The sequence below is a fragment of the Platichthys flesus genome, chromosome 19 (genome assembly GCF_949316205.1).
Source record: "Platichthys flesus chromosome 19, fPlaFle2.1, whole genome shotgun sequence".
Lineage (NCBI taxonomy): Eukaryota > Metazoa > Chordata > Actinopteri > Pleuronectiformes > Pleuronectidae > Platichthys > Platichthys flesus.
In genome coordinates, this window is record NC_084963.1 from 11,756,478 (window position 1) to 11,783,381 (window position 26,904).

Here is a 26,904-nt window from a genome sequence, read left to right on the forward strand (position 1 = left end):
TCAAACTTAAATCTTTTACAGACTAGGATTTGTCTTTAGAGGTGGAAAGCAATGCCAATGTCAACTCTTCTATTGCTTCCTTTCTTCAACTGGAGTTAGAATACTTAACAGCTAGCCCTGGCCCATCCCATCATTTTGCTGTAATGAGTCACTGTAGTGTCCAGTCTACCGTCAGCCATGAGGGGATGAAGAAGTAGCCCTTCCCAGAGGGTGTAGTCTAACCTGTTGTGTTGTAAATGTATCATATCTTGCTATGTAAACAGTTATTAATGTAAATGTTGACTTGGGATAGCAAAAACTACTTTATTGGGTTTTGGTCGGATGAGGCATTTGACAGCAAGAATAAATCCCAATAAAGGATCAATATAACTCTGGAAAATCTTAGTCTGGTATTATATTACACTGAGTCTGTATATATAAATATGTCAATATTTTGATATGAAAATAGACTACATTTTCTGTGAACAGAGTGATAGAGTGTGGTTGGATCAGACTTGCCATGTTGTGTTCTATCTCAGCAGGAGTCAGGCAGGTTAAGTTTGCGATCCACTTAACGCTACTGAAGTACTTGAGCTCCAGCTGCTCTCAAAAGTCACCTTGCTTCATCCCCTCCATTATCCATTCACTTTAATAATGGTTTATTTTCTGCATGAAGGTTATTAAATAGGAGTATATTACATAATCGTGTGTAAATTCAGCAGCTGTTTTTATTGTTGACAGTGCTTCTTCTCTATTTCTTCAAATCAAACCTGCTATATACATTCTACAAAAAAATTTATAAAAATTCTTTAACAAATCTCATTTTGTTTTGAGTTTTGTTTTCAACAGTTTTTTTAACAGTAAAATGCTTAATGTGGGCATGGTTTGAGTTACTCCGTCATCACAGGAGACAGACTTGTGAGGTGTTTTTCTTCAATGGGAGATTTTGGATAGGCCATAACTTGACACTGTACCTGGCGGTGCCTGTAGAGAATGAGATCACTCGAGTATGTGGTCAGCCAGGTGAACAGTGCAGCTCTGCCTCTCTATACCGAACCCGCAGGAGATTTCTGCCCTGTCAGCACCTGTGAATTTACCAAATGGCTATGATAAGATAGCACAGTCACAAAACAATCTGCCTACTATTTGCTCGGCCGACCTCAAAACGTTTTTCAATTTCTATTTTTAGCACTCTGTTTTGCCGGTAAGACATTAAAGCCTTATCTCACAATACCCAAATGCAAGCTGTTTTTAGCTGGTGGGCTGTTACTTTGTCACATTCAGAAATCAGCTCTAGGAACAAGCAGCGTATTCGAATGTAACGAGTATTCATTTGATGATTTAGAAAATGGGAATCCCCATAATTAATGCTCATTCAGTTAAAATATTTTGAGGACGGATATACCTGATAATTATATGTTTATTCAATTAAAAAATGTCATTTTGGTAATGAAACTGGAATTTAAGTATCCAATTAGCATCTACACCAGGGAAAATATCATCTGTATGTCAAAGTGTTTTGGTTTGAGGTTAATATTCAGGTGAAATTTGAATTTGTATCACTGGCTTTTGTTTTAAATTCCTCTGTTTTGTTTCTACAGTGATCCATATGTCAAACTATCCCTCTATGTTGCGGATGAAAACAAGGAGCTTGCCTTAGTCCAAACTAAAACCATTAAAAAGGTGAGTCCTATGTTACAAAACAAACTTTGAACTAAGCTGCGTATTTCTACTCCTACATGTGTTGTGCACAGACCTTTGGCTTGTGGTTTAAGACTTGAACTCTAATGTGTTTTGCTTGCGCCATTATCAGATTGGCCATTCCGGCAACAGTAATCTCCTCCTACACTAGGACCACACACTTACTGTACAGCCACTTAAATGTGACTTTGCTCACTCTCCTTTTTAAGACACAGATTCGGGATAACCAGATGCTTCTAATACCCCCCTCCAACACACTGCCACCACCTTTCCTTACAGTACAATACAATACAGTGCAACTTTATTAATCCTGAGGGAATTTGGTTAAGGAAGAAATGCACTAAAACAATAGAAAACAACACCGTTAAATCAAAGTCATAATATCATATTGAGACAGAGGGAAACCACGGCATGACAGTAGACTGCAGCACTTCCTTTTCCTGTGCAGGAGCGTCTACAGGGAGACATCAGGAAAGCTCTTTTACCCCAGTGGCCTACTTTAGGGTGGGAAGCTGTTCACAGCAGGGGGAGCTATTACTTACTCATAGTGTAAACAGCTTTCAGATTGTATCTCAATGTCAGCGGGATGTGGTTTTGATCAAAATTTAGATTTTAGTTGCCAAAATAATGGAAATAATTGACCCTTTCCAAGATTGGGATCAAGAGAAATTCATAAATTGCAGGGCTGAAACTTTGATTGTTTCTGCTTCATGGTTCTGCAACTAGCTCCTTATTTCTTAGCAAATTCCTCCTCTCCTGGTAGTGACTGAGAGCTACATGTAGCAGGCAGGCCAACCTCCTGCTGCAGTCAGGCGACTCAGGCCTCCACGCAGGCAGACATATGCTGCCAGTGGCCATGCTTGTCTTATAGGATATAAATAGCTGACAATGCACTGCTATGTGGAGCAGAAAAAGAAGCATCACTGCTTTGTCTCTTCCGTGGGCTCTCTGTGTGTCTTTAAGTGGGACACCTTTGATGGAATCTTTGTTGTTGAAGCTAAGAGTTTGGCTTGTGGCAAAAAAGCATGAAAATAATGACAAAAAAAGAAGAGGCATTCTGAGGAGAATATCAGCAACTAGACGTCACCAACATTTCCTCAAGGAGAATTTGACATGTTCTAGTGTTGAATTGTCTTTTTGTCAAGGGGCAGTGGGTTCAGTTCTAATTCTGATGTCTCAGCAGTTGTTTAACAGAGACGTGATTTGTATCGCTGCCATAAAACATTGCAATAAGTGTTTATTAATCAGAGTCACTTGTGAGAATTAAGGCTTCGTTGACATTCCAGTGTTTAAGTGGTCTCAATCACAGAAGGAATTTTAATGAGAAGTGTCACAGAGCTCTCAGTTTAATAAAACACTGAATGTGTGAGGCACGAAGAAGCAAGTGTGCGCATCCACCTACTGAGCCGATCCGTCCAGAAAGTGGGTGAAAATCCTCACGGCTGTTGGGCTGCTAATCTAGGGCCTAATGCCAATCACTGGGACATGTTCGCTCCAAACTTCCTCCAACAACATAAGAGGATCATTGACGCACACAACTGGGCCTTATTTCTCTACTCGGGCTCTCCACTTTCACTCTGAGTTGGATAAGTGTCATACATCTGTGCAAACCAATCATGATGTTCGCTATGCTTTAACACATACTTCATATACTTGTGTCCTAACCAATATCTTTTTTTACCTTGTGTTTTTTAGACCCTCAATCCCAAATGGAACGAGGAGTTCTACTTCAGAGTGAGTTCATGTTTGAAAAAGTCTTTGTAAATGTCCTAGCCTTCCGAGTGTCCTTCAATGCGACAGTGTGTTATTTGCTTACCCTAGGGTGGTGGTATTAAAGTTGTTAATCTTTGGTTGTAGTTTAACTGAGAGCTGAGTCCCACCTCCTGTGCCAGTGTAACCAGACAGACTATATTAGACTGTACAAGCTCAGCTCCATGCACATGATTTCGCCTAACTTATTACATGGTAATAATTACAATTCAGCACTGTGTTAAAAAGTTGTATTCCACTATGGCTGGCACTTTTTCTAAAAGTCAAGTTTGGACACATCAGACATGACACGAATATATTAGAATATTGAATCGACTTGTCTCTTGTGACTCTGTTGTGAATTTGTTGTGATTTGGACTTGTTTAATTCAAATTATGATAAAACGGCTAACCTGCACTTTTTAGCATTGAGGGCTGTGACTCAAGACAAGTGATTTTGTTGATCAAAACGACAGTGTGTATGCAACATGTCCAGTTCAGGGTTCTGCGTACTGAGTCGAGCTCAACTCAAGTTTGAATAAACAGGTGGACAGCTCAGCGGTGGTGCAGCTTCATTGACTGAGTCCTGCAGCCGTGGCTCAATTACTGCAGGTCACTTTTACAGTTACAGAAAGATACCAACATTACCAAAGGAAATTAAAAAAACTAATTATGTATATTGTATATATAATGTATATAAATCTATGCAAACACTTGGGCAGCTACCTACCCAAGTGTTTGCATGTACATCTGCATTGGCTTTGCCACATATCCACTGGATGACTGTTGTTTCTCATCTCCCCTATTATTTTCTTACCAACACAGGTGTGTCCACAGAATCACAGGCTGCTCTTTGAGGTGTTTGATGAAAACAGATTGGTAAGCCTCGCACTTCACAACCTCTTACCCTTCACTCCCTCTGTTGCTTATGTGGCACTGTATGTATTTATTTTCAGTCTGTTTTGACAGCTCACACCCGAAGTTGATTTATTTAGTCACACCCACTGCACACCTAATGTCTGTTTTGAATTTATTTCATGCAGTGTTTGTATTGGTGTTATGTATTTGTATTGTAAACAGTTTTTTTTTTATAACATCTCTTCCCTTTTCATTTGGTGATTGTAGGATTTCTGTTAGCACTTCATGGTTTCATTTCAATTTTGCCAGTGAAACATCTGGTACCACCAGATAAAATATGATAATTGTAATGCATTTCATTCTCAGTCCGACACATTGCCAGAGTTAATATCACATGATTTTAGCTGTAGGCTCAGGCAACATAAGCAAGAGAAACAAACTGCAATGGACCGAGGCAGTGTACGGCTTGCTTGTCTGCAAGTTTCATTCTTTTGCTTGAAGACAGTATTCCACTACCAATTCGCACATACCTCTAATGTGAAGTTCCTCAGTTTTCCCTCATACAGAAGATAATCCCAGTTTTCTTGTAAAAAGTAAGCCTGTTGCATGCTCCCCGTTGCCATAACAACTACATTAAATGTCTGCACATTTGTTAAGTGTTAGAGTAATTCAAACACAGCACGAGGAGGTCCTAATAATCAATTCCCTTTCTGAAGACGTCAGTGAAGTGGTTGTTGACATTATTAAGAAATTACTCAGGTCAGCAAGAAGAATTGAATTTAGCACTGCTGTTAGTTAAAAGCTTCTCTGTAACTCTTGGGATCTTGAGTCTGGTTTTCAATAAAAAAAAAAAAAAACAGTAAAACACGACGTAGCCCAAAGTAGAATAGGTCCTCTTGGCTGGCTAAGGCACATTCTGTCTGTTCCTCACTAGCTCCTGCTATCATACCCTCCGTGGGAGTTTGAAAGGTCTCAGCGTGGGGAGTGTCTTTTTGTAACATTACTTTCTGTACTTTTCCTGATAATTTAATCAGGTGAAAACTATTTTTTTTAAATAATTCATATATATTATATAATTATACATTTTATAATTTTTTTTTCTGTAAGATTCTAAAATCAGAGCCAATGTGCGTGTTCTGCATGCATGAATCAATAGATCTCAGCCTGTGAAGAAAAGGGCGGCTCTAATTTCCCTCTCAGTTCAGTGGGAGCTCTTTGTTGCAGTATTCCAAGAGGAGGACACAAGGAAGCACAGCGCAGGCAGCCTGAAGCCTTAAGCTTGTTCTCTCCTTATATGTCCGAGGAGGTGCTATTCTGTGCATGCCAACTCTAGGTGCATACTAAGGCAGCTCCTCCACCACTGGCCTGCATTTCTTTGAAGGGGTTGTTTGTTATCCTGCATTCATTAATTTATGGTTTATTTGTCAGATGAGATGAATGATTGACTGAACTTGTGCTTCATGCAGCATGTATGATATATTGTGGTATACCAGTACTAAGGATCTAGATGCTCTAATATAATCTAATGTAAGTCTCTGCAAAATATCACACAGCTAAAAACGAGGCTGAAAGTTGTAAATATAAATGTTGAAGAAGTTTACAATACAGTGAAATGCTTTGTTTGTAGCAGGCATGTTATGTCATTTGGCAAACTGGGATGGCTGCCATTAGACCACACATTGGTATTTTGTTTCTTTTATACAGAGCGTTCTCCATAACATTTCTTGCACCCTTTTATTGACTTATGCCTAACACTTTAGGCAGTGTATCAACACTAAGTGTAACTGGCTCCCGAGCCGCAATTTCTTTCTGCCCTTCTTTTTTTCCCTTTGGCTATTTCTCTGTCTCCAGTCGATGTCATTAGTTTTTTCCTTTTTCCCAATTGTGGTACACAGTCATTGGCTTGGCTGTCAGGTTGTTGCTTTTGATGCAGGGTAAACCACAAGTCAAATCAGTCATAGAATTTGGAACAAGGCAGCCACTTTTTTGGAAGGCATGTCTCTGGAAGTCCAAATTATCATGAGGGCTTTGTTAATTCTATGCATGGAGGCCAACAACTCTGCCTCTAACCTTTTCCTCAGGGCAAAGTCGAGCCCCCATTTTCACATGCCTATACACTGGGGAATCACAAGGCTTGTCTCAGAGGATAAAGCGTTTTCATGAATGTACAGTTTGCAATTGAAATGCCTCTCTGTCTTATCTCTGACTGAAGCCAAATAACATTACAAGTGCTTAAGAATAAGCTTTTCAGCATTGCAGACGAGGATGAGGTCGTATCTTGGGTGGTTTCTTGGATGCAAGCAGCGTGACCTATAAATCCACCCGACAGTTAAGTGTTTGGCTGTGTATGGTAGACGGCGGATGTCTATTCTGTTTGAAGCAGACTTGGATATCATTCCCTAGGGAGGGCTGTGCTCTTTGCCTTATCAAAGCTGCAATCTGTCAGATATACTCTCCCCACCCTTCCATTTCTACTGGTCCATTTTTAGCAACAACTTCCTTATGCTTCTTTTTTTTCTCATTTCCAAGCTGAGAACTAAGACAATTATCTAAATAAGACACTACCATGAGTTTTCACAGCATTTTTTAAGATCGACGTATGGCAGTTAGGCGCCGGGATCAAGTGTTAATAAGTGGTATGATGTAATCTTGTTGTGAATCATAATCAGACTATTCTCTGTAACATGTAGCCGGGATTATGAACAGAATATTCTATTAGCAACTCATGTTAAAATTATTATAGAGATTATGTATTATTCAAATTAAAGTTAATAGTTGGAATGTCCATGTCAAAGAAGTCATTGAATGTGTTTTGTTTGCAACAGCAGAAAATGTGATGTTTTGCCCTTTAATATTTATATTGATTAAGAGATGTTTATTTGTGTACTGTGAGTCCTCACTGTGAGTGGAGGAAGTAGAGATCATATTTACCTGTTATGATTAAATATATAAAGTATTTTTCAGTAGTGTAAATGATTAAGGCTTTTTCGAGAGGAAGAAAAACTGAGCTGCACTAACTTAGGCTCCATTTTTAGGCTGGAGAATGAAATGATAGGTAACGTCAATGGTAAACTATTGGTGTTGTAAATGAGTAGACTGTGTCCAACTCGGAGTGAGGACATTGATGGGAGGTTGGAAGTAGATAAGTGGGCAGGGGTTTTAAAGAGATCATGTGAACTGAGGGAGGGCTGGACAGGGGTAAGTAGGATGTGTTTGCAGGGCCAGTTGGCACTTGAGGACAGCACGAGGTTGTAAGAGGAGGTGTAGGAGCCATTTGTAGTCACGTGACTGACAGGCAACCCACTGTCACCTCGGAAACCAGGAGTGCCGGCCTCTCTTATCCAATCATGTCAGGAATGCTGGCCGTCACTCAGCTCAGGCTATTTCTGCTGTCTGTCGCTAGTGCTTGGTAGTGCTAAGAGTCTGGCATATAGGGATCCTTCTTTTTTTGTTTTTCCCCCTCACCCTTCCCCTCTTTAGCCTTCTCTCTGCCACTCCTTTTATTGCGTAGCGTAGAGCCTTCAGCAATTTTACAGTGGCTCTTTGGTTTCTTTTGACTTCTTGCCTCCTTACAGTTTAGTGTGGGAGGGAAAGTTGCGGAAGAGACTCAAACCGGGTGGGAGGGAGGGGGTGAGGGAGAGTGGAGGAAAAAAGGGGATCAGTCATCTAGCCAGCCAAAGGAGAGAAGTAGGCGACACTAAGAGACAGAGACAGGAGCCAGAGGAGAGAGGAGGAACCAAGGAGCCAGTCAGAGAGAAAGTGAGAGGGACGGGGAGCTGTGGGACGTTAGATGAAAATGGCACAACGTCTGCGTTTGTACTTTGGATCAGGCCGCAGTAACACAGCCCCGGAGATACTGGAAGGAGACTGTGAGGACCACGACAACGACGTGGATACACCGCTCAGCATGCAGCCACCTCAAGAATCAAGGCCTTCTCAAGTGCAAACTGCACAGCGTGTCCCACCAAGGGCTTTTGGTACGCTTTCTGAGCCTTTGCTGAAACGCAGCTCCTCCATGTTCATACCCCAGCTAGCTGCCTACACAGACCCACGGCCCACTAAGAGCTCCTCCATGCAAATCTCCCTGCAGCGTTCCAATGGATCAGGTAATGGAGATTCTGTTGGCCCAGCGGACGATATCCCGCCACCTAGTTATACTCCTCCAGGACCTGCGCCTGCCTATACTGAACCACAGATTCAAACAGATGTTCCACTACATCCGCCTCCTCCATACTGCAGCCCGACTTCTTTCAACTCGCAAACGTCTCTGACAGAGCCAAACTTGTCCAAACGCAGAGTCTTCAGTATTGGTTCAAATGAACATACTGTGTACAACAAAGGACAACCCGGTATCAGTGTTGGTGGAATTTGCATCCAGAGGAACTCCCCTGATGGTTCTGATATCCAGCATTTCAGAATCCTTCCTTATGGTGGTACTGGCTGGTCCGTCCAGCAGCAGAGCTTAGACCATTGCTCTGGTGTTAATGGTGGAACAAAAAGATTAGTGTTTCAGCTCCAGCAAAATCAGGACCAGGACCACAGCCAGGGCCGGCAACAGGCTGCTGCTGCATCACCAGAAGAATGCACAGATGATGGCCATGCCAGCATAAGAGCTGGCCGTGCAGTGCGTTACCCTAACATTCGACTGGAGCGAAGCTCATCTTATCAGAGGCTGCCACTGGAGAATCAACATCAGAAAAGTGGAGTAGATAGCCAAGCTATAGAGGAGACCCAAACAGACATGGAGACACAGAGAATGGAAGCAAGAAACAGATCCAATGGTTGTACTTTCAAAATCAGTGGAGATACTCCTCGAAGGCAGCCTCATTTCAAGATATATTTTACCTCGGGTGGAGGGGGAGATCAGGATGTGAACCTTTGCAATGATTCCACGAGGAATAATCCGAAGGTAAAGATCTCTTTAAAAGGTTTATTTGGACTGTTAGTCTGTGTGAACATTTTTTGATGAGAATGTTTTTAAAAGGAAAAAGATTAGATTGTAGATAAGATTTTATACTGTGTTGGAATTATGAACACTGCACAGAATAAAACAATTTTGTCTCAATGTTATGGAAATACATTCTTCAAGTGAATAGTAAATAAATCCAGCTAACAGTGGAAAGACATTTAGACAAAAATGTTGATAGTTCATATATATTGTGGCCAAAGGAACAGAGGGTAGAAAGGCTGACGTAACAAATGAAACAGAAGCCGAGTGAAATAAGTGCTCGGAGTTGCTTGAGTTTCGCTTATGTGAGTCACTGAATCAAGCCTAGATGATATGGTGGTGACACTCTGGAAAGTGAAAAGCATAGACGTGGTTTCTGAGATTAAGCACACACATACTGGATTGCTTTCACTTGACAGCCACAGTCATTTGGAAATTTTCAGCCAGTTCAGTTGTGAAAAGAAAACGGGAACAGGCTTATGGGTAAATGGATAATTTCTCAACCATGCACTTGTTGCTGTCTGCTTCACAGAAATGTGACATAAGTTTTGTGATATCCTTAAATGCGGCGAGTGGTCTCTGAGAGTCGGCTGTTTCTATCTTTAGTCTGTTTCGAGTGTGGTTGTTGATTTTGAGAGTGGGCCGGCGGCACGTCGTCTTTGGCTCTAGGCTGGTATAGACCTCTGTCGTCCTCGCAGCTGCTCTGTGACTGATTAAGGACTAAGATGTCATTACAGCCCAAACTACAACCACAAGCTGCCTCAATATTTCCTTGAAAGTCTTTCTTTAAGGATTCTTCTTCTTAAGAAATGGGAAACATGGGATTGAGAGGGAAAGGGTTATGACCAACAACACACCCTCCGAAATTGAACCGTGGACGTTTCAGTTACACGTCATGCGCTGTAACCATTCGGCCAGCGGAGTGCTCAAGGCCTGATGTCTTTTTCTGATGCTCTCTGCTGTCCTTTACTTAACCTTTGAAAGGAAAACCGACCTGAAGCTTGAACCTTCATAATCACTATAATCACATAAATGCCTTCATCAGGTTGCACACAATGCATTTTTTATTAGATACGCTGAATATTAATATAACTTTTGTTTCTTCACAAGAAATCTCCACTGGGCATCTTTACTACTGACCAAACGCTGTAATATAGTGGTTTAATTATCTACAATAATAAAGTGATGAGTGTAGTTTTGTTGGAACATGTCCCAGAGTCCAAGGATTAATCTGACTAAGGTTTCGGTCAGGAGGAACGTGATGTGCTAGTTTTTGTCATGGGAATAACATTTCCCACGAACCAGTTGTTTTTCTAATCGTTACTGTAAGTCTTGACACATGGATAATCACACTATGCTAAGCATTGCTCATCTTGAGGCCAGATGTTGTAAATGTTAGATCTGCAAAAAATACCTCTTTGTTTTTGTCAGTCACAGTGTAGGAGACCTATGATGTCATTGATTTGCTAATCTTGGCGGTTCTCCACTAATTCATCCACAATATTAATGCATTTTTAGTCAGAATCCTGAAAGCAATTACTTGAATATGTTTTATGTGTTATGTTTTTTTACGCACCTCATTCCCTCATTTAAATCACGTGGTGTTGTGTTTTCCCAGGGCATTCTGTTTCCCATGCAACGAGGAAACCCTCATTTAGACCATAATAATAGGTCTTCCCCAACTGGTGGCCTTGAGTTGGACTGCCCCTCTTTAAAGCCCTGCATTGGATACTCCGTGTGTGTGCATATGCCAGGGAGACTAGCTGCAGACAGCTATGCCAGTGCACGGTGCCCTTGTTACAGCCCTGCTTTGACACCCTCATTTGCCATTCAGAAAGAGCTCTCGAAAGGCCCCAGGGTGGCTATATTTACCTGAGATGGCATTGTGGATGGGGCTGCTCTCTCAGTAGCATTTGAGAGGGATACATATTGCTTTTGTTGTGAAGGGCTTTTCTCTGTCATCTCTGATCTCTGAGAGTCCCAAAGCGTAGTAACTCAGTTGTGTCAACATGGAGAGTGTCGAGTAGGTGAGACAAGCTTTTCACACCTCATTGACAGACTGGACTTGTTCCAGGTTCCTCTATATCATAAACTCAGTCTACTGCCATCACTTTGTGAAGCTTCACAGCAGCAGTTAGTATCGACACTATATGTGGTTTTATTAGTCCAACACAGACACAAGAAATGCGTTTGTGGTGGTTGCATGCAAAAAAATGAGCAACATCATCTCTTTTCATTACACTGTCTGTCCTTGAACTATTTTTCTAAATATTCTAATTTTATTCAAAATTTGTATTTTTCTTTATTTAAAGAAAAAAGAAAAACTTAAAGCTGTTGATAAGTGCCAGATGGATTTAAACATTAATAATGTTATATGTTTGTAATAGGAAGTGCAATAGGATTGCTGCAGTTATTTCACTGAAAGTCTATACATTTTTATCGCTAAAACCAAATCGGTGTACAGCTACAAATATGTGGCTTGTAAGTTTTTATATGATTTGGCTAACCTTACCTTTTTGTGTTTTATTCTATAAATATGTTACAAACTAGTTAGCTATATGCACTCCTTCATTTGCCTCTTTAACCATTCGTCCACCCCCCTTTTTTGTGGTTGTTGGTGGTGGTAATACGTAGAGTGTAACCTGGCCTTTGGAGGCAGCTGCAGGCTCAACTGTGACCCTCTGATGACTCTGCAATTATATCCCTCTGCATAAACATACTCAGCTTAAAATTCTTGTTATGGTTAAGAGCAGAAAACAACAGCCATGTGTCGTAGGATTACATGTGTCCCATAGGAAACTGCCACTACTACTGCCTATTTCAAATGTTGCATGCTGCAGGGTCTCTACTTTTATGTGGCCAAGATTAAATGCCCACAGTGACCGATCTGTGCCGAAAGCTGTTTAGAATTGTAATTATTGATGCGCTTTTCACATTGACGTTTTAGGTTGCAGATCAACACATTTGACATAACAAATGTGTAAAATGATACTTTTATACACAAGCTTTGATCAAGGTTTCTTTTTTTGTTCTTTTCTAACCAACTTATGCTTCAACCTGCAGTAGCTTTATTGCCTGATGCTTTGGAGCATGAAACCAAACACTGTGGTAGTTTACACAGTAGTAGCCGTGGGTTTTTCAGAGAAGGAAAACTTTGTGTGTGACTCTAGGTGATTGGATGTGTAAGTCAGCGGGAGCACGCGTACATTTGAAAGTGTCTATTTACAGTCCTGTGCATTATTAACTTAGTTTTTAACATAAACCCTCAAGATAAGCTAAATCAGTCAAAGTGCATTAAGGACACTCTACTGATAGTCTTATCTTAAATGAATTATAAATAAACGTAAAAAAGCTACTATTTGCATCATATTGGATTCTTTTAAACTAATTATGAGACCAAACTTAGTAAAAATATGCCAATTCTGATATGTTCAAACTTAAAATCTTAAGCTAAGAATCATAACACAGGCAAATTAGCTAACTTTTTTCAGATGATATGTCTTTTTGGCCTGTGATAAGCAAACAGTTGGCTTTCTCCATTAGAGTTGGCAAGTTCAAAGTAATGAAATTGTCTTGACTTGGTGTTCAATTAAATATGCATTCTATATATTCAGAAGGAACTTTTATGACTGCACTTTCATGACTGCAGTAAAGCATCTCTTCCAGATTCCACAAAATTGAACCTTTCTTCTGTTGTACACTAAGGTCTGAAAAATGTATGAACACTGTGTGCAGCATCACACACTGCGGGGTTGCTCTTTATTATGAGAGAGAGTCTTCAACCGACACAGTAGGACGTGAAATTGTTTTTATTGTTGACCCCTTGGCAACAGATTACAATAAGAAACACTGGACTAACACTATCACCCGTTGTATCAACCAGCCTTTCCTTTCTACAAATGGACATTATTGTTACTAGTTAATGCCTGTTGTCTAAATAAGTTGTGTCCCACACACAGGCATCAATCAAGAATGGGCTTTTCCATCTGGTACAGGTAATCACTGCTTCTCCCGGGGGCTGCTTCTCTGCAGTTCAGTCATCTGTCAATCTTCCCTTTTCCTCTCAGTTTGCGTTACTTATGGCAAAAAAGATGGACAAATCTACAGGTGTCTTAAAGTGAAACCTTCCCTGATTCTTCCTTGTTGTCACGTTCCTCCTTCTGTCCCTCTGTCTGGCTGATTTGGCTTCTCTCTGGTGGCAGTGGATGTTATTTATTCCTTTATGGGTTCACAGGTTCTTCTCCTATAAATTGATTTTTAAAAGCGTGTCCATAGAAAAAACCCTGGACTGAGCACCTATGAAAATCTGTAATCACTGGTGGGGAGGATAAAAGTTTTTTCGGCTGATAAAATATAATAAACTAGTAAGTTTTATGTGATATTAACAGTAACCCTTAGTTTAAATTATTGGAAATTGCTGAAACATATTTCAAACGACTGTTTTGCAACTATCTGAGATTTGCAGATTTCCATAAGTGTTCATTAACATAACCAGAGGTTATCCTGGGTGTGGGTCTCTATTTGAAATGAAAATCTTTACCTCTTTCACTGTTTGTTACATATAAACACAAAATGCTGCTTGATCCTCAGGTGCATATTAATTCAGCTCAACGTTGTGTTTTTTCCCTCTTTTTCCCCACCTGGAAATGTTGGTATTTCCCAGACACACTTTAAAGGCTGTTCTTGTTATAAATTAAGCAGCTCAAGGTGACCCTCTTCTTTTCTTTCCTAGACCAGAGATGATTTCCTTGGTCAGGTTGATGTTCCACTCAGTCATCTGCCGGTAAGTTCATTTGCATCTATGAGTGTGTGATGGTTATATCACTGTTTTGAATACTCAGCTGTTTCTTATCTTGATCGTTACTGTGCCTGTTTAACCTCTGTGAAGGTCAGGCAAAGAGCATGTGTGTGTGTGTGTGTGCATACCTGTCTTAAGTGTGAGTGTGAGAAAGTGCTATAGTCCCACAAGCAATGGTTTGTTGTGATCAAACAACAAGCTCCTCGTCAGAAACAGACCGGCAGGCTGTCCTGCGGGGGGGCTGCCGTCACGACCAATGGAAAATGCAACTCTTGTCAAATTCAAGCGTTCACATTCGCTTGGTCGAAAAAAACTGAGGGGACAACAGCTTTTGAAAACTATCGCATGCAGAACCAGTGTGTGCTGCAAGGGGGGGTTTTACAATTTACATTTCATATGCGTGGACAGGACTTGAAACGTAAACATACAGCTCATTCTGATGTTGCCCATCAGAACGGTGCTGTCAGACTGGTGGTGTCTCTCTGAATTTCTGTCCCAAGTATAAAACCTTTAAAAAGCATATTAGTAAAAGGTGTCAGGGTTAATTGATAATGTCCTATTTGGCTCCCACAGGACCGGGGAATTAGTGGCAGATAAAAGTAACAGCTGAGTCATGTTGAAGTGTCATTGGACAGGATAGAGAGTGTTTGGTCCTGATGCAGCTAATGCTGCCTAATGGTGAAAATCTTATTTAAGCCATTAAACAAATTGGCTGAGCAGGGGTTAGTTACCCTTACACTTTTGTAGATGCTGTGATCTGCATTTTAGTCGTATTTTGATTCTTCAGTTTTTGCTATGACCTTGTGAGGCAGCTTGATTTCTTGCAAGGGAGATTCTGTTTAATAAACCATCTGGCGCATCAGGCTAGCATGACTTCACGTTCTAAGAATTGCAGTGTTATTCATAGTTACTGGAAATGACTTTAGTCATCACCTATTTTTCTTCACCAGCTTTTCCTAGATTCTCTTCTTTTACTTTTCATGAATCAAGTCGGCCCGTGCTGACTCATCCAGAAGCAGTCTGGTAGCTGCATTAGGCTTTTGTAAGCTTGAGCTCCTTCCACAAATTTCATGCACCAAACAACATGAAACCTTCCCAACTCACGTTCTCACTCAAGCCCTGGTTTGCATTAGTACTACGTGAGATGGGGTACATGTTGTTTCAAACTTTCAAGAGCAGTAGATATGGAATAAACAATTCTTCATTAAAACGTCTAAAAACAACTAGACCTTTTATATTGCATATTTTGCTGACTAGTGTGGGAACATTATCTAAAATGTTTCCAACAATGTTCACTAATCCAGACAGCACTGGGAGTGGCTGTGAATGGCAGAAGACCTTTCCGCTGTTCAATATGTAAAAGGAGAAGCCCAGCATTGCATAATGACCCTGCAATCGCTGTGCAGAGGGTTGCAGCTGTGGTCTAAACTCATGACATTGATAGTTTGATATGGCCTAACATGTATATTTGCTTGTGGGTTCAATTGATTGCCGTCAACAAATGCTTGCTTTCTAAATTGCAGACAGAGGACCCGGCGATGGAGCGTCCTTACACGTTTAAAGACTTCCTCCTGCGCCCCAGGAGGTCAGTGTTTACCCGTTGTAACTACTGATCAGGGAAAATAAATGTCTGTGTTAAAATTTCTGCGTCTGAATCTTGTTTTCTTTGTGCCCATTATTAGCAATTGAAGTAGACAGATTATTAATCTCACAGCGACATAAGTAATAGTTTGCAACACTCAGTAGACTGGTGTCATATTTCCGGGCAGTGCTAAGTTCATTGGGAGGTTAGCTGAATCCCAAAGGTGAAAAACCATCTGCTGCTAGTAGTTGGAAACTGTCCTATATATTTCTTAGCATTAGTCTACCAACAACAACAGTGGGCCACCTGGTTTTAATGTGCTGTTTTTAAGCCCTGCTCGATTCTTACTGATGTTAATCTCCCAGTCACAAGTCCAGGGTGAAGGGTTACCTGCGTCTGAAGATGGCCTATCTGCCCAAACAAGGAGGACCCGAGGAGGAGGCCGGAGAAGTTAGGGAGGAGGCTGAGGTAAGAAGTTGGCCACGGTGTACCTGCTAACTCTACCTCAGAAGTCTTATTGACCACATTGTTCATTTTCTGAAAGCAAAACAGATTCTAGTTCCATTGTTCCATTCGTACAAAGACAAACAGTTTAAAGAGCTTAAAGTTGAAAGTAAATGTCCTACTTTGATAGAAATTTGTGAGAGTGCTTTTCGTCAAGAGTGAGAACAGAAAGGACAATTCTTCTTTTTGTTCTTTTCTCTAAGAATCCTGGCAGCGTCTTTCTACCAGGATTCTGGTGAAAGTCTTTTCCAGGTCAGGGTCTGGAAAAATCGTTTAGTATCCGGCCTGTTATTTTGAGAAATAGGAGCTTCTCCTCATTTCCTTTATGTGTGTGCGTTTACTTGCATGTGTATGTGGATTTCAAAAGAGTCGTGGAAGAGTGGTAGAGAGGATGCAAGGTGTTAGACGTTTTCAGATGGGGAAATTTCAGTGAGAAGGTGACATTTAGCAAAATATGAAACATTTAAATGCCACTCTGTCAGGCTGCCTTCGCTTTATGTTCTCACGAGGAAAAATCTTCTTTTTAACTCTTTACAAGGACACATATTACGCTAGCATACGGTGCACTCTTCTCATGGTTACCTTCTCTGTCTGCCTGAGTTAACATGTCAACCCTGGTAGTTACACTGATGCACAAACACTACCTAAGATCCTTAGTCTTAGATCCTCTAGTCAAAAGAGACAATAACATTCAAACCACCACACAACTCGCAGAAAATTAACCAGCCAATTTAATGCGTATCCTTGCTTGAATCCCTTCTTAAACCGGACCAATTAACTTATGTGTGTGTGTGTGTGTGTCACATCAACTTGCTGGAATATTGATAAGAAAAATACAAACTCTCTCTCGCAGGGATGGGATGAGTCAGCAGACTCCGGTTCCCAGCGACCGCAACAGCTGCTGCCCCCAATGCCCCCAGGCTGGGAAGAGAAGGTGGACAATCTGGGACGCACCTACTATGTCAACCACAACAAACGCAGCACACAGTGGAAACGGCCCTCAAACATGTACGCCCAAATGTCTCTTCTTACCTTATTTGTTTTATATTCAGGAAGAAGAGAGCATTATCGATCTTGGCATTGAATATGCTTTAAGATATAATGCAGCTATGTCTTGATAAACATAGTAGCCACAGATATGTCTTACTTACTGTTAACAATATGATCTGAACCAATTGATTGTCTCATCTGTCAGAATGAGCTCATACAAGCTAAGTACAGTGTGATGGGAGGTCTTAGTTTGACAGTATTCACACAAATCCATCCGATGCTGCTAATTCACTTTTATAAGGCGTAATACTGACTTCAATGACTGTCTTTTGGCTCAATCAAATGTGTGAGTAGTAATTTTGTGACTATAACTAACATTTTTACATGAAATCCTTTCTTCTCTCTCAGAGAGTTGATTTCAGAAACTGAGAGTGACAATCAACAGCGGCAGATCAATCAGGAAGCTCACCGTGTTTTCCGATCGAGACGCCACATTAGTGAAGACCTCGAGAATGAGCACCTGGAACCCAGGGACATGGACAATGTGAGAGAAAGGGATATGCACATATATATATAACATGCGCACATACTAAAACACAGCTGGCTCATGTGATGAGGTTACTAAAATGACAGCTTTGTGTCCTTGTTGCTCATGTAGTCCTGGGAGCTCATCACAGAAGAAGATCCCAGTGACAGCTCGCCCCCATCTGTACCCGGCCCCTCCTCCATCTTGACACCGCAGCCCCCACCAACAGCCGCCTCACAGGAGTTTTCGGAAGATTTGAATCTGAGGCTGTCGCTCACTCCCGATACCAACGGGGAAGTACCAGGGCCGAGCTCTGCTCTGGTGAGACTTAAACCCTGTCATCTTCAGTAGTCCAAACTCAAACCACTCCACATCAAAATGTCGTCATTTCTCAGTGATGTTGATAAACAATCATTTCTGGCATGTTTTTTTTGCATACTCTACATTTACAGGGCCAGATGTCAAGCAGACTCCGCTCCTCTAGCATGACGGATGGCGTCAGTGATCAGGCCCAGGCTCCTCCTCTCATGGTACATAATTTGAACCGCCACACTTCTCTCCGTCCTGTCTTTTCTCTTCTACTGCTTCCTCCCTTTCCTTGTTACGCTTCTAGCGTGGTGAACATCCTTGTCTTTGTTCTCTGATTGCCTTAGCAGGTTTGTATTGGTGTGTCGTGTACCTCATCTCTGTTGGCATGTCTCAGTGCTGTTGATGCACTACACATTAATATCACCACTTATGTTCCTCTTCCTAAAATTTCCACTTCCAATTTCCGTTTGAGGTAGGTGTTGCTAAGTCCTCACCTTTCCTTCCTGAATCTTCGGCTCTCTCCTTTCTTCTCGCCTCTGTAGGAATACCTCGCCTTTTCCTCCCCCCCTCTCTCCCACTACTGCTTGTCTTCTCTGTGATTCACTCGCTGCTATGTTTAATGTGTCTATAATGTGTGCTTGAACAAACCAGTGGTAGAGAAGTACGATTTCGAACAGTGCCGCATCAGTTCAATTATTACCCGGAGAGTCCTGAGTCAGTGTTAATCTCATCTGTGTCGAGTCGGCTCCACAAATGTGTCACAAGATCTGAATCAGATGTTTGTCACACAGCTGAGTCACAGCAGTGAGCATGGCAGTGTGAAGCCAGGGGAAAATACAGGTGCTAATGTCAGCATTTCCCTTTAATGAGAAGTCTCTCAGGACTGGACCGCTGTAAGACTCATAGAGAATGGAAAATACAAACTGCAAGTCCTGGGTTTAATATTTCCCTCTGGATGTGGTGAGAAATTGAGTATTGTAAGGTAGTATAGGTTATATTTGGATTGAAAGATTATTCAAGAGGTGTAGGCGGATGTGGGCTCTTGGTACTGGCCAATGCATATGTGCTTGCATGTGGATATAAGGCCTCCTTTTAAACTGGATTATGTCAGAGTAAGACTGTTATTTCTGATTTAGCCTTCTTTCCCAGTGAATGCTCACTCAAATTTTCCTTTCTCCGTAATTCTTGTATTAATAACACTAGTATTATGGGCATTTCCACAACACTCATGCTAATTCAATTGCCACTCACAGTAATGTTTTCTTCATTCACCGGTCGATCCCTGTCATCACACCTCATCGATTTCAAGATGCAACGATTGCAATGCATCATATATTCTTCAACCTGATTACATCAAGCTCCATTGATCCAGTTTGACTTTTATTGGAAAGAAAGCAAATGTGGAAAACTAATATTGATGGTTAGCTGAATGAATCTGGTATATATCTTCATAGTGATTGAGTATGACATGACTGTTGTTGATGTAATTAACATAATATTAAGAGTGTCCTCTTTTGATTATTAGTTGACACTCTTACACTATTTTAATTTAAAGATAGATAAATAGTGGTCTTCCTTTACTGTAGTTTTAGGGCTTTGAATTCAAATGAGATAGATAACTGTCTTCACAGGAATTTAGCCGAGAATAAGCAGAACAATGTCCAGCATCTGTCAGCTGATATTGTCATCTAACTTATGATGTGTGTTTCGGATTGTTTGGATAAAATGACTCGTCTTTCTTGCATTTGGTCGTTTTTCTCACATTTTAATTCTGAAATTCAAACTCTCCTCGTGAACTTTCTGTGAACTCCAGCTCAGTAATTCACTTTAATGGCTCTAACATTTTCAGAGCACAGTCTGTAGCATTTTTACTTGGGTAAGCATATAGATTCTGCATTGGCTTGGGATTAAACACTGTCTAGGGAAAAGAGTCTGTGTCTTCCCTCCAACAGGGAAATTCAAGCCCGACACTTCTGCATATCACACTGTCTTGATTTTTTTTTTTTTCTGTCTCAATAAGTTGATTTCCTTTCCACTTTACTATCTTAAAGTTCCTGCCAGCAAAGTACTTACACCTTTATTAAAGCTGCCTTTTGTGTGATCGGATCAGCCGTAAAACAACAGTGACTTCTTGCCAAATTATTTGTTCTCCTTCCTGCTGCTTGTCGACCTCACAGCTTGTACCTTTCAGTGGATGCCCTCTCTATTACATTTTAAATAATCGCTGCCACTTTCCCGCCACGGTCCATAATCTCACTGCCTTTTCTCTCTCCTCACCTCCTTTGAGAATAAATTTCCCCACTTTGTCCATTCAGTGTTACCTCACTCGACCTTACCCCATTACTTCCCGAACACTCCGTTGCTGCATTACCTTCCCACTGCCAATGAAAACATGACAAAGTGTGAACTAAAGTCCGTCTTCCCATGTTGTCTACCACCAGCAGAGTTCCCAGACCAGAAGAACAAGAGCTCAAACAGTCTCAGGTGGTGAGGAGTCTATGGTAATATCTAAGTTCATAATGTACAGTACACATTCTATTCGTTCACACACATCTTGGTGGATGGGCTGTATCCGTCCCCTGACCAGATTGGATTATAACAATATCATCTGGTCTTCGTAAACACATATTCCATACGTGATTACTTGCATATAGAGCCTGGAAGTGAGATCCGATCACAGGTGGTCACAGGAGATGCATCGCTACACACTTTAATACCAGCTGAGAACAGATAAAGTAAGCACTGTGCACTTGTGATCAGATATCTCCCGACACACTTTAAAACAGATTTGAGCAGGTTCTCTGATTAAAAACCAGCATAAACAATCTAATTGCATAAAGAAATTAAACCATAAATCGATGAAATAGACTACTCTTTGTCAATATATTTGTAAAAGGCAAATCATTGCTGGCAGGTTATTGAATTTTTTGATAAATTGTTATGCTAAAAACTGTTTATAGTTCACTCATGAATGATCTACTTCTATTACTTATTTGATACTTATTTTAGTTTTAGTGTTTTGTCCGTCATTGTGTTTTGTTGGTGAAAGTTCACCTTTTCCCCCCATTGTTGTAAAGCTCCTTTTGTAATTTCTGGTTTCTGACCTGTTGCTGTCTTTGTGCAGCTGAAATGGGAAAAACATTTTTTTTGTTCTTGTTTTTTGATTTTGAGAAAACAATATGTGGAATAACTTTGGTGCTAAGGTCGACTTGACTCAGGTTGTGTCGTCTTGCACCGACTGTAATTTGTTTCCCAACTCACTTTCCATTTTAAAATCTCGTTACATTAAGCGTCCCTCCAAGTGTCAGTGAGCATATTGGGCTGTATTGATGAGTTTTCTTTGCTTTGCTCTCTCCCCACACTTGGCTAGTCTCCCTCGTCGACTGCTTACACCTTGACCACCCCTGGCCTGCCCCCTGGATGGGAGGAGAGGAAGGACGCGAAGGGAAGAACTTATTACGTGAACCATAACAGCCGCACCACAACCTGGACTAGGCCAATTGTGCAGGTACAGCTGGTCCGGAGGCTGCCAGTCAGGCTGGACTCGTCTCTTTGCATGGGACTGGACCTTACCATGGTCCCTATCATGGCCTTGGCCACTGTACTGCACCTCCTCCTCTTTCCCCCCCTTCTGTGTTTCTCTTCTGTCTAGCCGGAAAGAATGACGGAAAGAAACACAACTTTTCACCCTCAAAGTCTTATTCTGCCTCTCCCTCTGTCCAATTTCCTATTCTGTCAAACTTTATTTCACATCTCCCTTCTCTCGTCTAGAATTTTGCTTAATACTCTGGATGAAGCACAGCTCTGCACTGGTCACGTCTTCCTAAAGCTGGCATGGAACTGCAAACCACCACTTTTTTCCCTCCCTTTTCCGATTTCGACCCTGTTTTTCCACTTATCTACCCCTGTCGTTCTGTCTGAACTGAAGCGGTTCCACATAGTCTGAGCCGAGGGAGAGTCTGCTACATGATGTTGGGTGTTATGGTTAATTCTCACGTCTCTCCTCTATGAAATCCACCCTTACTTTTCTATATTTATCAGACAACTCCAGATTATGTTATACCTGTTCATGTGTCTTTCATCACACTGTCTCACTCTTTGATTCTCATGTTGTTGTTATTACTCAGAAGGAGGGGACGCTGATGAATTTTTTAGATGACAGTATAATAGCAAGGTTCAGGGTTGAGGGTAACAATAACCAAGAATCTTAATCCCTTAATTATGTATCTGTCAAGTGACAAACGATTGCATTCTTGGGCCTAAATGACCCATGTGTTTGACGTTTTAGGAACTAATCTTTCTTGTATCCAGTCCTCTCCGGTGCAGACAAGCATCCTTGACAGCATTGCAAAGAGTATGACGGGAGAAGTTTTGGTTTTCGCCAAAGGACGCTTGCCTCATTTCCCATTTAACCTTAAAAGTGCTATTCTCACTGACAGCTGACTGAAGACGGACCCAGCACCTCAGCAGCAGCAGCAGGAGCAGCAGCATCATCCTCGGCAGCAGCAACAGCATCATCCTCAGCAGCATCAGCGTCAGGGGGAGCCTCTGCCCTGCCACCCCTATCCACCCCCTCCTCCTCCTCGTCCTCCTCCAATAACCACCATGAACCCCAAGTCCGACGACCTCGTAGTCTCAGCTCCCCTACCGTCACCCTTTCCACCCCCTTCGAGGTGAGAATTAGCCACCTCCACTCCACCATACTCATCTTTTTCCTCCCTTTGCTTCCTGAGAAGAAATTCTTCTGTTATTTCTAATCCCTTACCCTTCCATACTTTTTTTTATGCAATCCTTTATTGTATCAGCATTACTGTCCTTAAGTTGGATCACATTCTTCACCAATACCCAGCAGCAAATCCTCAACTTCCTCCTTAATGTGACACTTGTGTCTTTCTCTTTAGGTTACATCCACCATTGCCTTCCCTAAATATGAATCTCACCATTTAACTGGTCTTTTCTCATCATCTCTTATTTTCATAACCTCTTTTATTTCTTCATGCTGCTCTTTCTTCCATCTTCAACATATGAGCTGGTGACTGAGCACAAAATGGTCAGAGTTTTACTCTAGCTTTCTTTGATTTGTTTGTTTGATGATGGATTTGTGGTGCATGCTTGGCACAGTCATCATTTCATTCTGCAGTGTAGTGTGTGTTGAAGTAATCACACTAACAGGATGAAGCTGGTGTGGTAAATCCAAGATGCTTCAGTTACTGCTGAATGAATAAATTAAATTAATAATATAATTGGATTTCCTTGGAGTTGCTTTGAGCAAAATACACAAAGTCATCCTGACCATGGAAATCATTAAGTCTAGAGGCAGTTTTAATAACACCACAAAAGCAAATAATAAGTCTATTGTTCCTGTAGATCACATGGTTATTTCATCATAAGAAAATAACCTTCAAAAACAATTTAGATGTTTTGAACCCTGTGGGTCCCTAATATTCACTGATTTAGGACACAATGACTGTGCATTTCCGGCTTGAAGTAATCCTTTCTTGTTTTGATAATACAGGTAAGGCTGCGCGAGGTAAATCATTTTTTAACCCCAATTTGAAATAAGAATTTTTACTTGCAAAGACAGTTTACACTCTTTTCGCCTTTCTTTAGCGTCTTTTATGAGAGAATAAGTAAGCTTTCAATTTTTACTAAAACACCTCATATACTATATATGTCCATTTAACCCTTAAAACCTCCAGCCTCCAGAAAGCTTAATGAAAGCACACTTAGACCGAAGCTGCTGCTTGTACATTCAAAGTGTTGGACATTCTGCTGACATTTGCCTAATGAAGTTCTCTCCACAGTGGGTTGTCCTTCACGTAAAGTTAATAACATTACAACGTTCCCCAATTTGGGACTAAAAAAGAGCTTCTTATCTTATCTTTTTTATCATAAAGCCAGTCTCTTACTCATTGAATCAGTGGGATTAACCATCAAAGAGGGAAGGTGATGCATGTGTTAAGTAATAACAACAGGTAACTTAAGGTAGCACATTGTAATGTCACCATTTTGTTTTGAGCAAACAAGCGACATTAAGACTTTAAGGCAAATAACATTTGGGAATAACATCTAATGTTTTCTAAATTGGATTCTGTTTCACCTATCATATTGCATGGGTACATCATGGCTGTGTGTGGGTCTGTATGCAGTATGTGTTGGGAACCTTAGTGTCATTAAACTGCAGTTTAGCAGCAGTTTAAAACAGATGATGGAGTCACATTTTAGAAAAGGTGTGAAACTTTTGATTTACTTCTTTATCCTCTGTGGTCATTTACCCTCTTTACAAACTGACATTAATATTGAACTTTAAATTATGGAGTGGAGCTATAAATACAGCACACAACCTTGACTAATTAGGATCAACACATTGTATTTAAAAATGGATGGTCTCTGTTTGACCTGCACTGAACTGCATTTTAAGGGGTTCAGTCAGTGATGAAGATCCTTAGCTACCACCAAGGGAACAGACCTGAAAGCTGTTTAATTATGGGGGGGGGGGGGTGCGCGTTAACAAGACTTTTTGGAAAGTAAAAGGAAGTGCAGAGTGTTGTAATTACAAATTATAGAGGAGGTGGAAGGTCTTTGGAATAATTGATGCAGACTTCTCCCTAGCTAAAAATCAGTTCAGTCAGTGATAATTACCTCTAAAAGAACGTGGGAACGTGTGATGTCGGAAGACTCATTATGCTATCAAATGCTGCTTTACTAGATTTTAAGATACCAGAGATGAAATGGTGAACTTCCTGCAGGCGTAGTTTCTTGAGTTGTGGTGTCGTACTGTAACTTATTTCTCTTTTAGCCTTGACCAACTTGTCTATTACCAGAAACGTATAAATAAAGACATCAGATTCTGTTACAGCAGAGGTGCTCCACTTTTTCTTGGACTTTAACTTAATTTAGGAAACAAATGAAAACTGGAAATCTCCAAATTAAGCAGTTATTGTACCATTAAACCTCAAAACCAATTTGCAGGGAATCGGTTAAAGCTGACCTCTGTAGAACTTATCAAGTATGGATTCAACCTTCTCATGACATTTTTACTAAAAACCTGACAGGCTGAGCTCCCTGCAGCTTTACATGGAACTCAAAAGGATTTATCCTCAGTTTTCTCAGTTTTAATATTGTGGTGACGATGGTCTATTTGAATTCGATCTCAGTTTTTTAACTGAATAACAAGGGAACTTTTGGAAGATTGGTTTCTATCCTTGCTTGATGATTTACTTCATGCTGTCTGTCATTCATATTCATTCACTTCTTCATTCTTCTTTTTCATAATCCAAAGGGAGTGATAATATAATATTTTCCATTCATGTTTTCAGGGAGCCAACAATATCCAGGTACGGAGGGCTGTGAAGGACTCAGTCTCCAATCCCCAGTCACCTCAACCATCCCCCTACAGTTCCCCCAAGTCCCAGCACAAGACGCAGCAGAGCTTCCTGCCCCCAGGCTGGGAGATGAGGATAGCCCCCAACGCACGGCCCTTCTTCATCGACCACAACAGCAGAGTAACCACCTGGGTGAGCTAACTTACTGTCATAGCAAGTTGGGTGATGTTTGAATAAATATGAATGAAGAGCACGTATTTATTGTGCAGGTCTGTAATTTTCTAACAGTTATTTATCTGTTTAAAGGACAGAGCAGATTTTCAGCCTATCCTGTATGAATATATTTATATATAAAGTTTACAAAAGTATCAAGTTGGAATTTCAAGGACAATTCTCTGAAAGTCAACAACATGCACAGTTTAAATACAACAAGATACATTATAAAATATTCTTTCACGTTGTTTTCTATTTGCCTTGTGATCTGTTCTGATTTACATAAAATAACATTTTTATATAATCTTATTTTGTTACCGCATGTGATTGTGAGCATTAATTGACAGTTTGAGTAATCATGTTGGAAATTTAGGGCAGTGGTTAGTGTCGATCTCTCTGGATGTTGTAGTGACACCTGGTGGTATAAGAATCTATTTCACATTTACTTGCTTTTCAGACAAAGTAAACCTCTGAGAGCTGTTTACTCTGAAACTACTATTACAGCTATACATTTTTCTATTTCATTTTCAATTAAAAATACTATCTTATTATTCCCTTCATTTCTCTTTGGACGACCAGGAGGATCCCAGATTGAAATATCCAGTACATTTGAGGAATAAGAACTCAATGGAGCCTGGTGAACTTGGTCCTCTTCCTGTGAGTACAATCGCAATTAGACCAACAGCATATTCAACCCATAGATAAACTGATAACAGCCATGCACACATCCCTTTAACTGTGTAGCTTTGTTTGCACAATTTAGCCTGTTTAAATTACCATGAATTTGCAACATGATTCCCTAGATAAAATGTGCCATGTGTGACTTATCAAGTTGCAGTTGTGGTCTTCGTTTACAGTTCAGTTAGCGTCACTCACTGGTCAGTATATGTCTGATGTAAAGTAAAAGGAGACACGTGATCAGATGTCAGTGTTAGACGTGTCCTTTTTAGACCTGTTAGAAAAGATGGGGGTGGGCAGTGTTAGAACGAGGACGAGAAAGCAGAGTCGTGGGGCCGTGATGATCCATAATTAGGTGGTGAAGACTGTCTGCCACCTGCACTATTATTTGTGTGACAAAGACAAGCTCCCAACAGATGGGCTCTAACGTTACCACAGCTAGATGTTGAATAATGAACACTTCATGGGTTTCTACATCTCACAGGCTTGTGTGGTGTGTGCATGTGTGTGTGTTCTCTCTCTCTTCTCTTTCCCTCCTTCTCTTTCTCTTTCCACTCCGTTCTGGTGGATCTAATGTATGCTACTACTTCTTCTACACCTGGCCATGTCTGTTTGGCAGAACCTACCAGAGGAGGTTGGTTGGTGCCTCCCTCCCTCTGCCTGCCTTCTTACCTGTCTGGTCTGGTCCGGTCTGGTCAAATGCCTGCAGACAGCCTTGCACTTTTTTTTTTTTCCTTTTTTTTTT

At 40.9% G+C, this 26,904-nt stretch overlaps 1 protein-coding gene across 6 annotated transcripts in view; it reads left to right on the plus strand.

The window, feature by feature from the left end:
* nedd4l (NEDD4 like E3 ubiquitin protein ligase) overlaps positions 1 to 26,904 on the plus strand; it is a 41,812-nt gene that overhangs the window by 5,556 nt on the left and 9,352 nt on the right. The window contains exons 3-18 of one of the 6 annotated variants that reach the window (XM_062413571.1): positions 1,581 to 1,662; positions 3,376 to 3,414; positions 4,254 to 4,307; positions 13,194 to 13,229; positions 13,967 to 14,017; positions 15,556 to 15,617; positions 15,980 to 16,082; positions 16,972 to 17,126; positions 17,517 to 17,652; positions 17,767 to 17,955; positions 18,087 to 18,164; positions 20,385 to 20,444; positions 21,314 to 21,451; positions 22,383 to 22,616; positions 25,263 to 25,460; positions 26,061 to 26,138. In XM_062413571.1, coding sequence (XP_062269555.1) covers positions 1,581 to 1,662; positions 3,376 to 3,414; positions 4,254 to 4,307; positions 13,194 to 13,229; positions 13,967 to 14,017; positions 15,556 to 15,617; positions 15,980 to 16,082; positions 16,972 to 17,126; positions 17,517 to 17,652; positions 17,767 to 17,955; positions 18,087 to 18,164; positions 20,385 to 20,444; positions 21,314 to 21,451; positions 22,383 to 22,616; positions 25,263 to 25,460; positions 26,061 to 26,138 — 1,693 coding nt within the window. Of the gene's footprint in view, positions 1 to 1,580; positions 1,663 to 3,375; positions 3,415 to 4,253; positions 4,308 to 7,970; positions 9,196 to 13,193; positions 13,230 to 13,966; positions 14,018 to 15,555; positions 15,618 to 15,979; positions 16,083 to 16,971; positions 17,127 to 17,516; positions 17,653 to 17,766; positions 17,956 to 18,086; positions 18,165 to 20,384; positions 20,445 to 21,313; positions 21,452 to 22,382; positions 22,617 to 25,262; positions 25,461 to 26,060; positions 26,139 to 26,904 lie in introns of those variants that run through there. The other 5 variants (XM_062413572.1, XM_062413568.1, XM_062413567.1 and 2 more) reach the window with 5 other exon arrangements.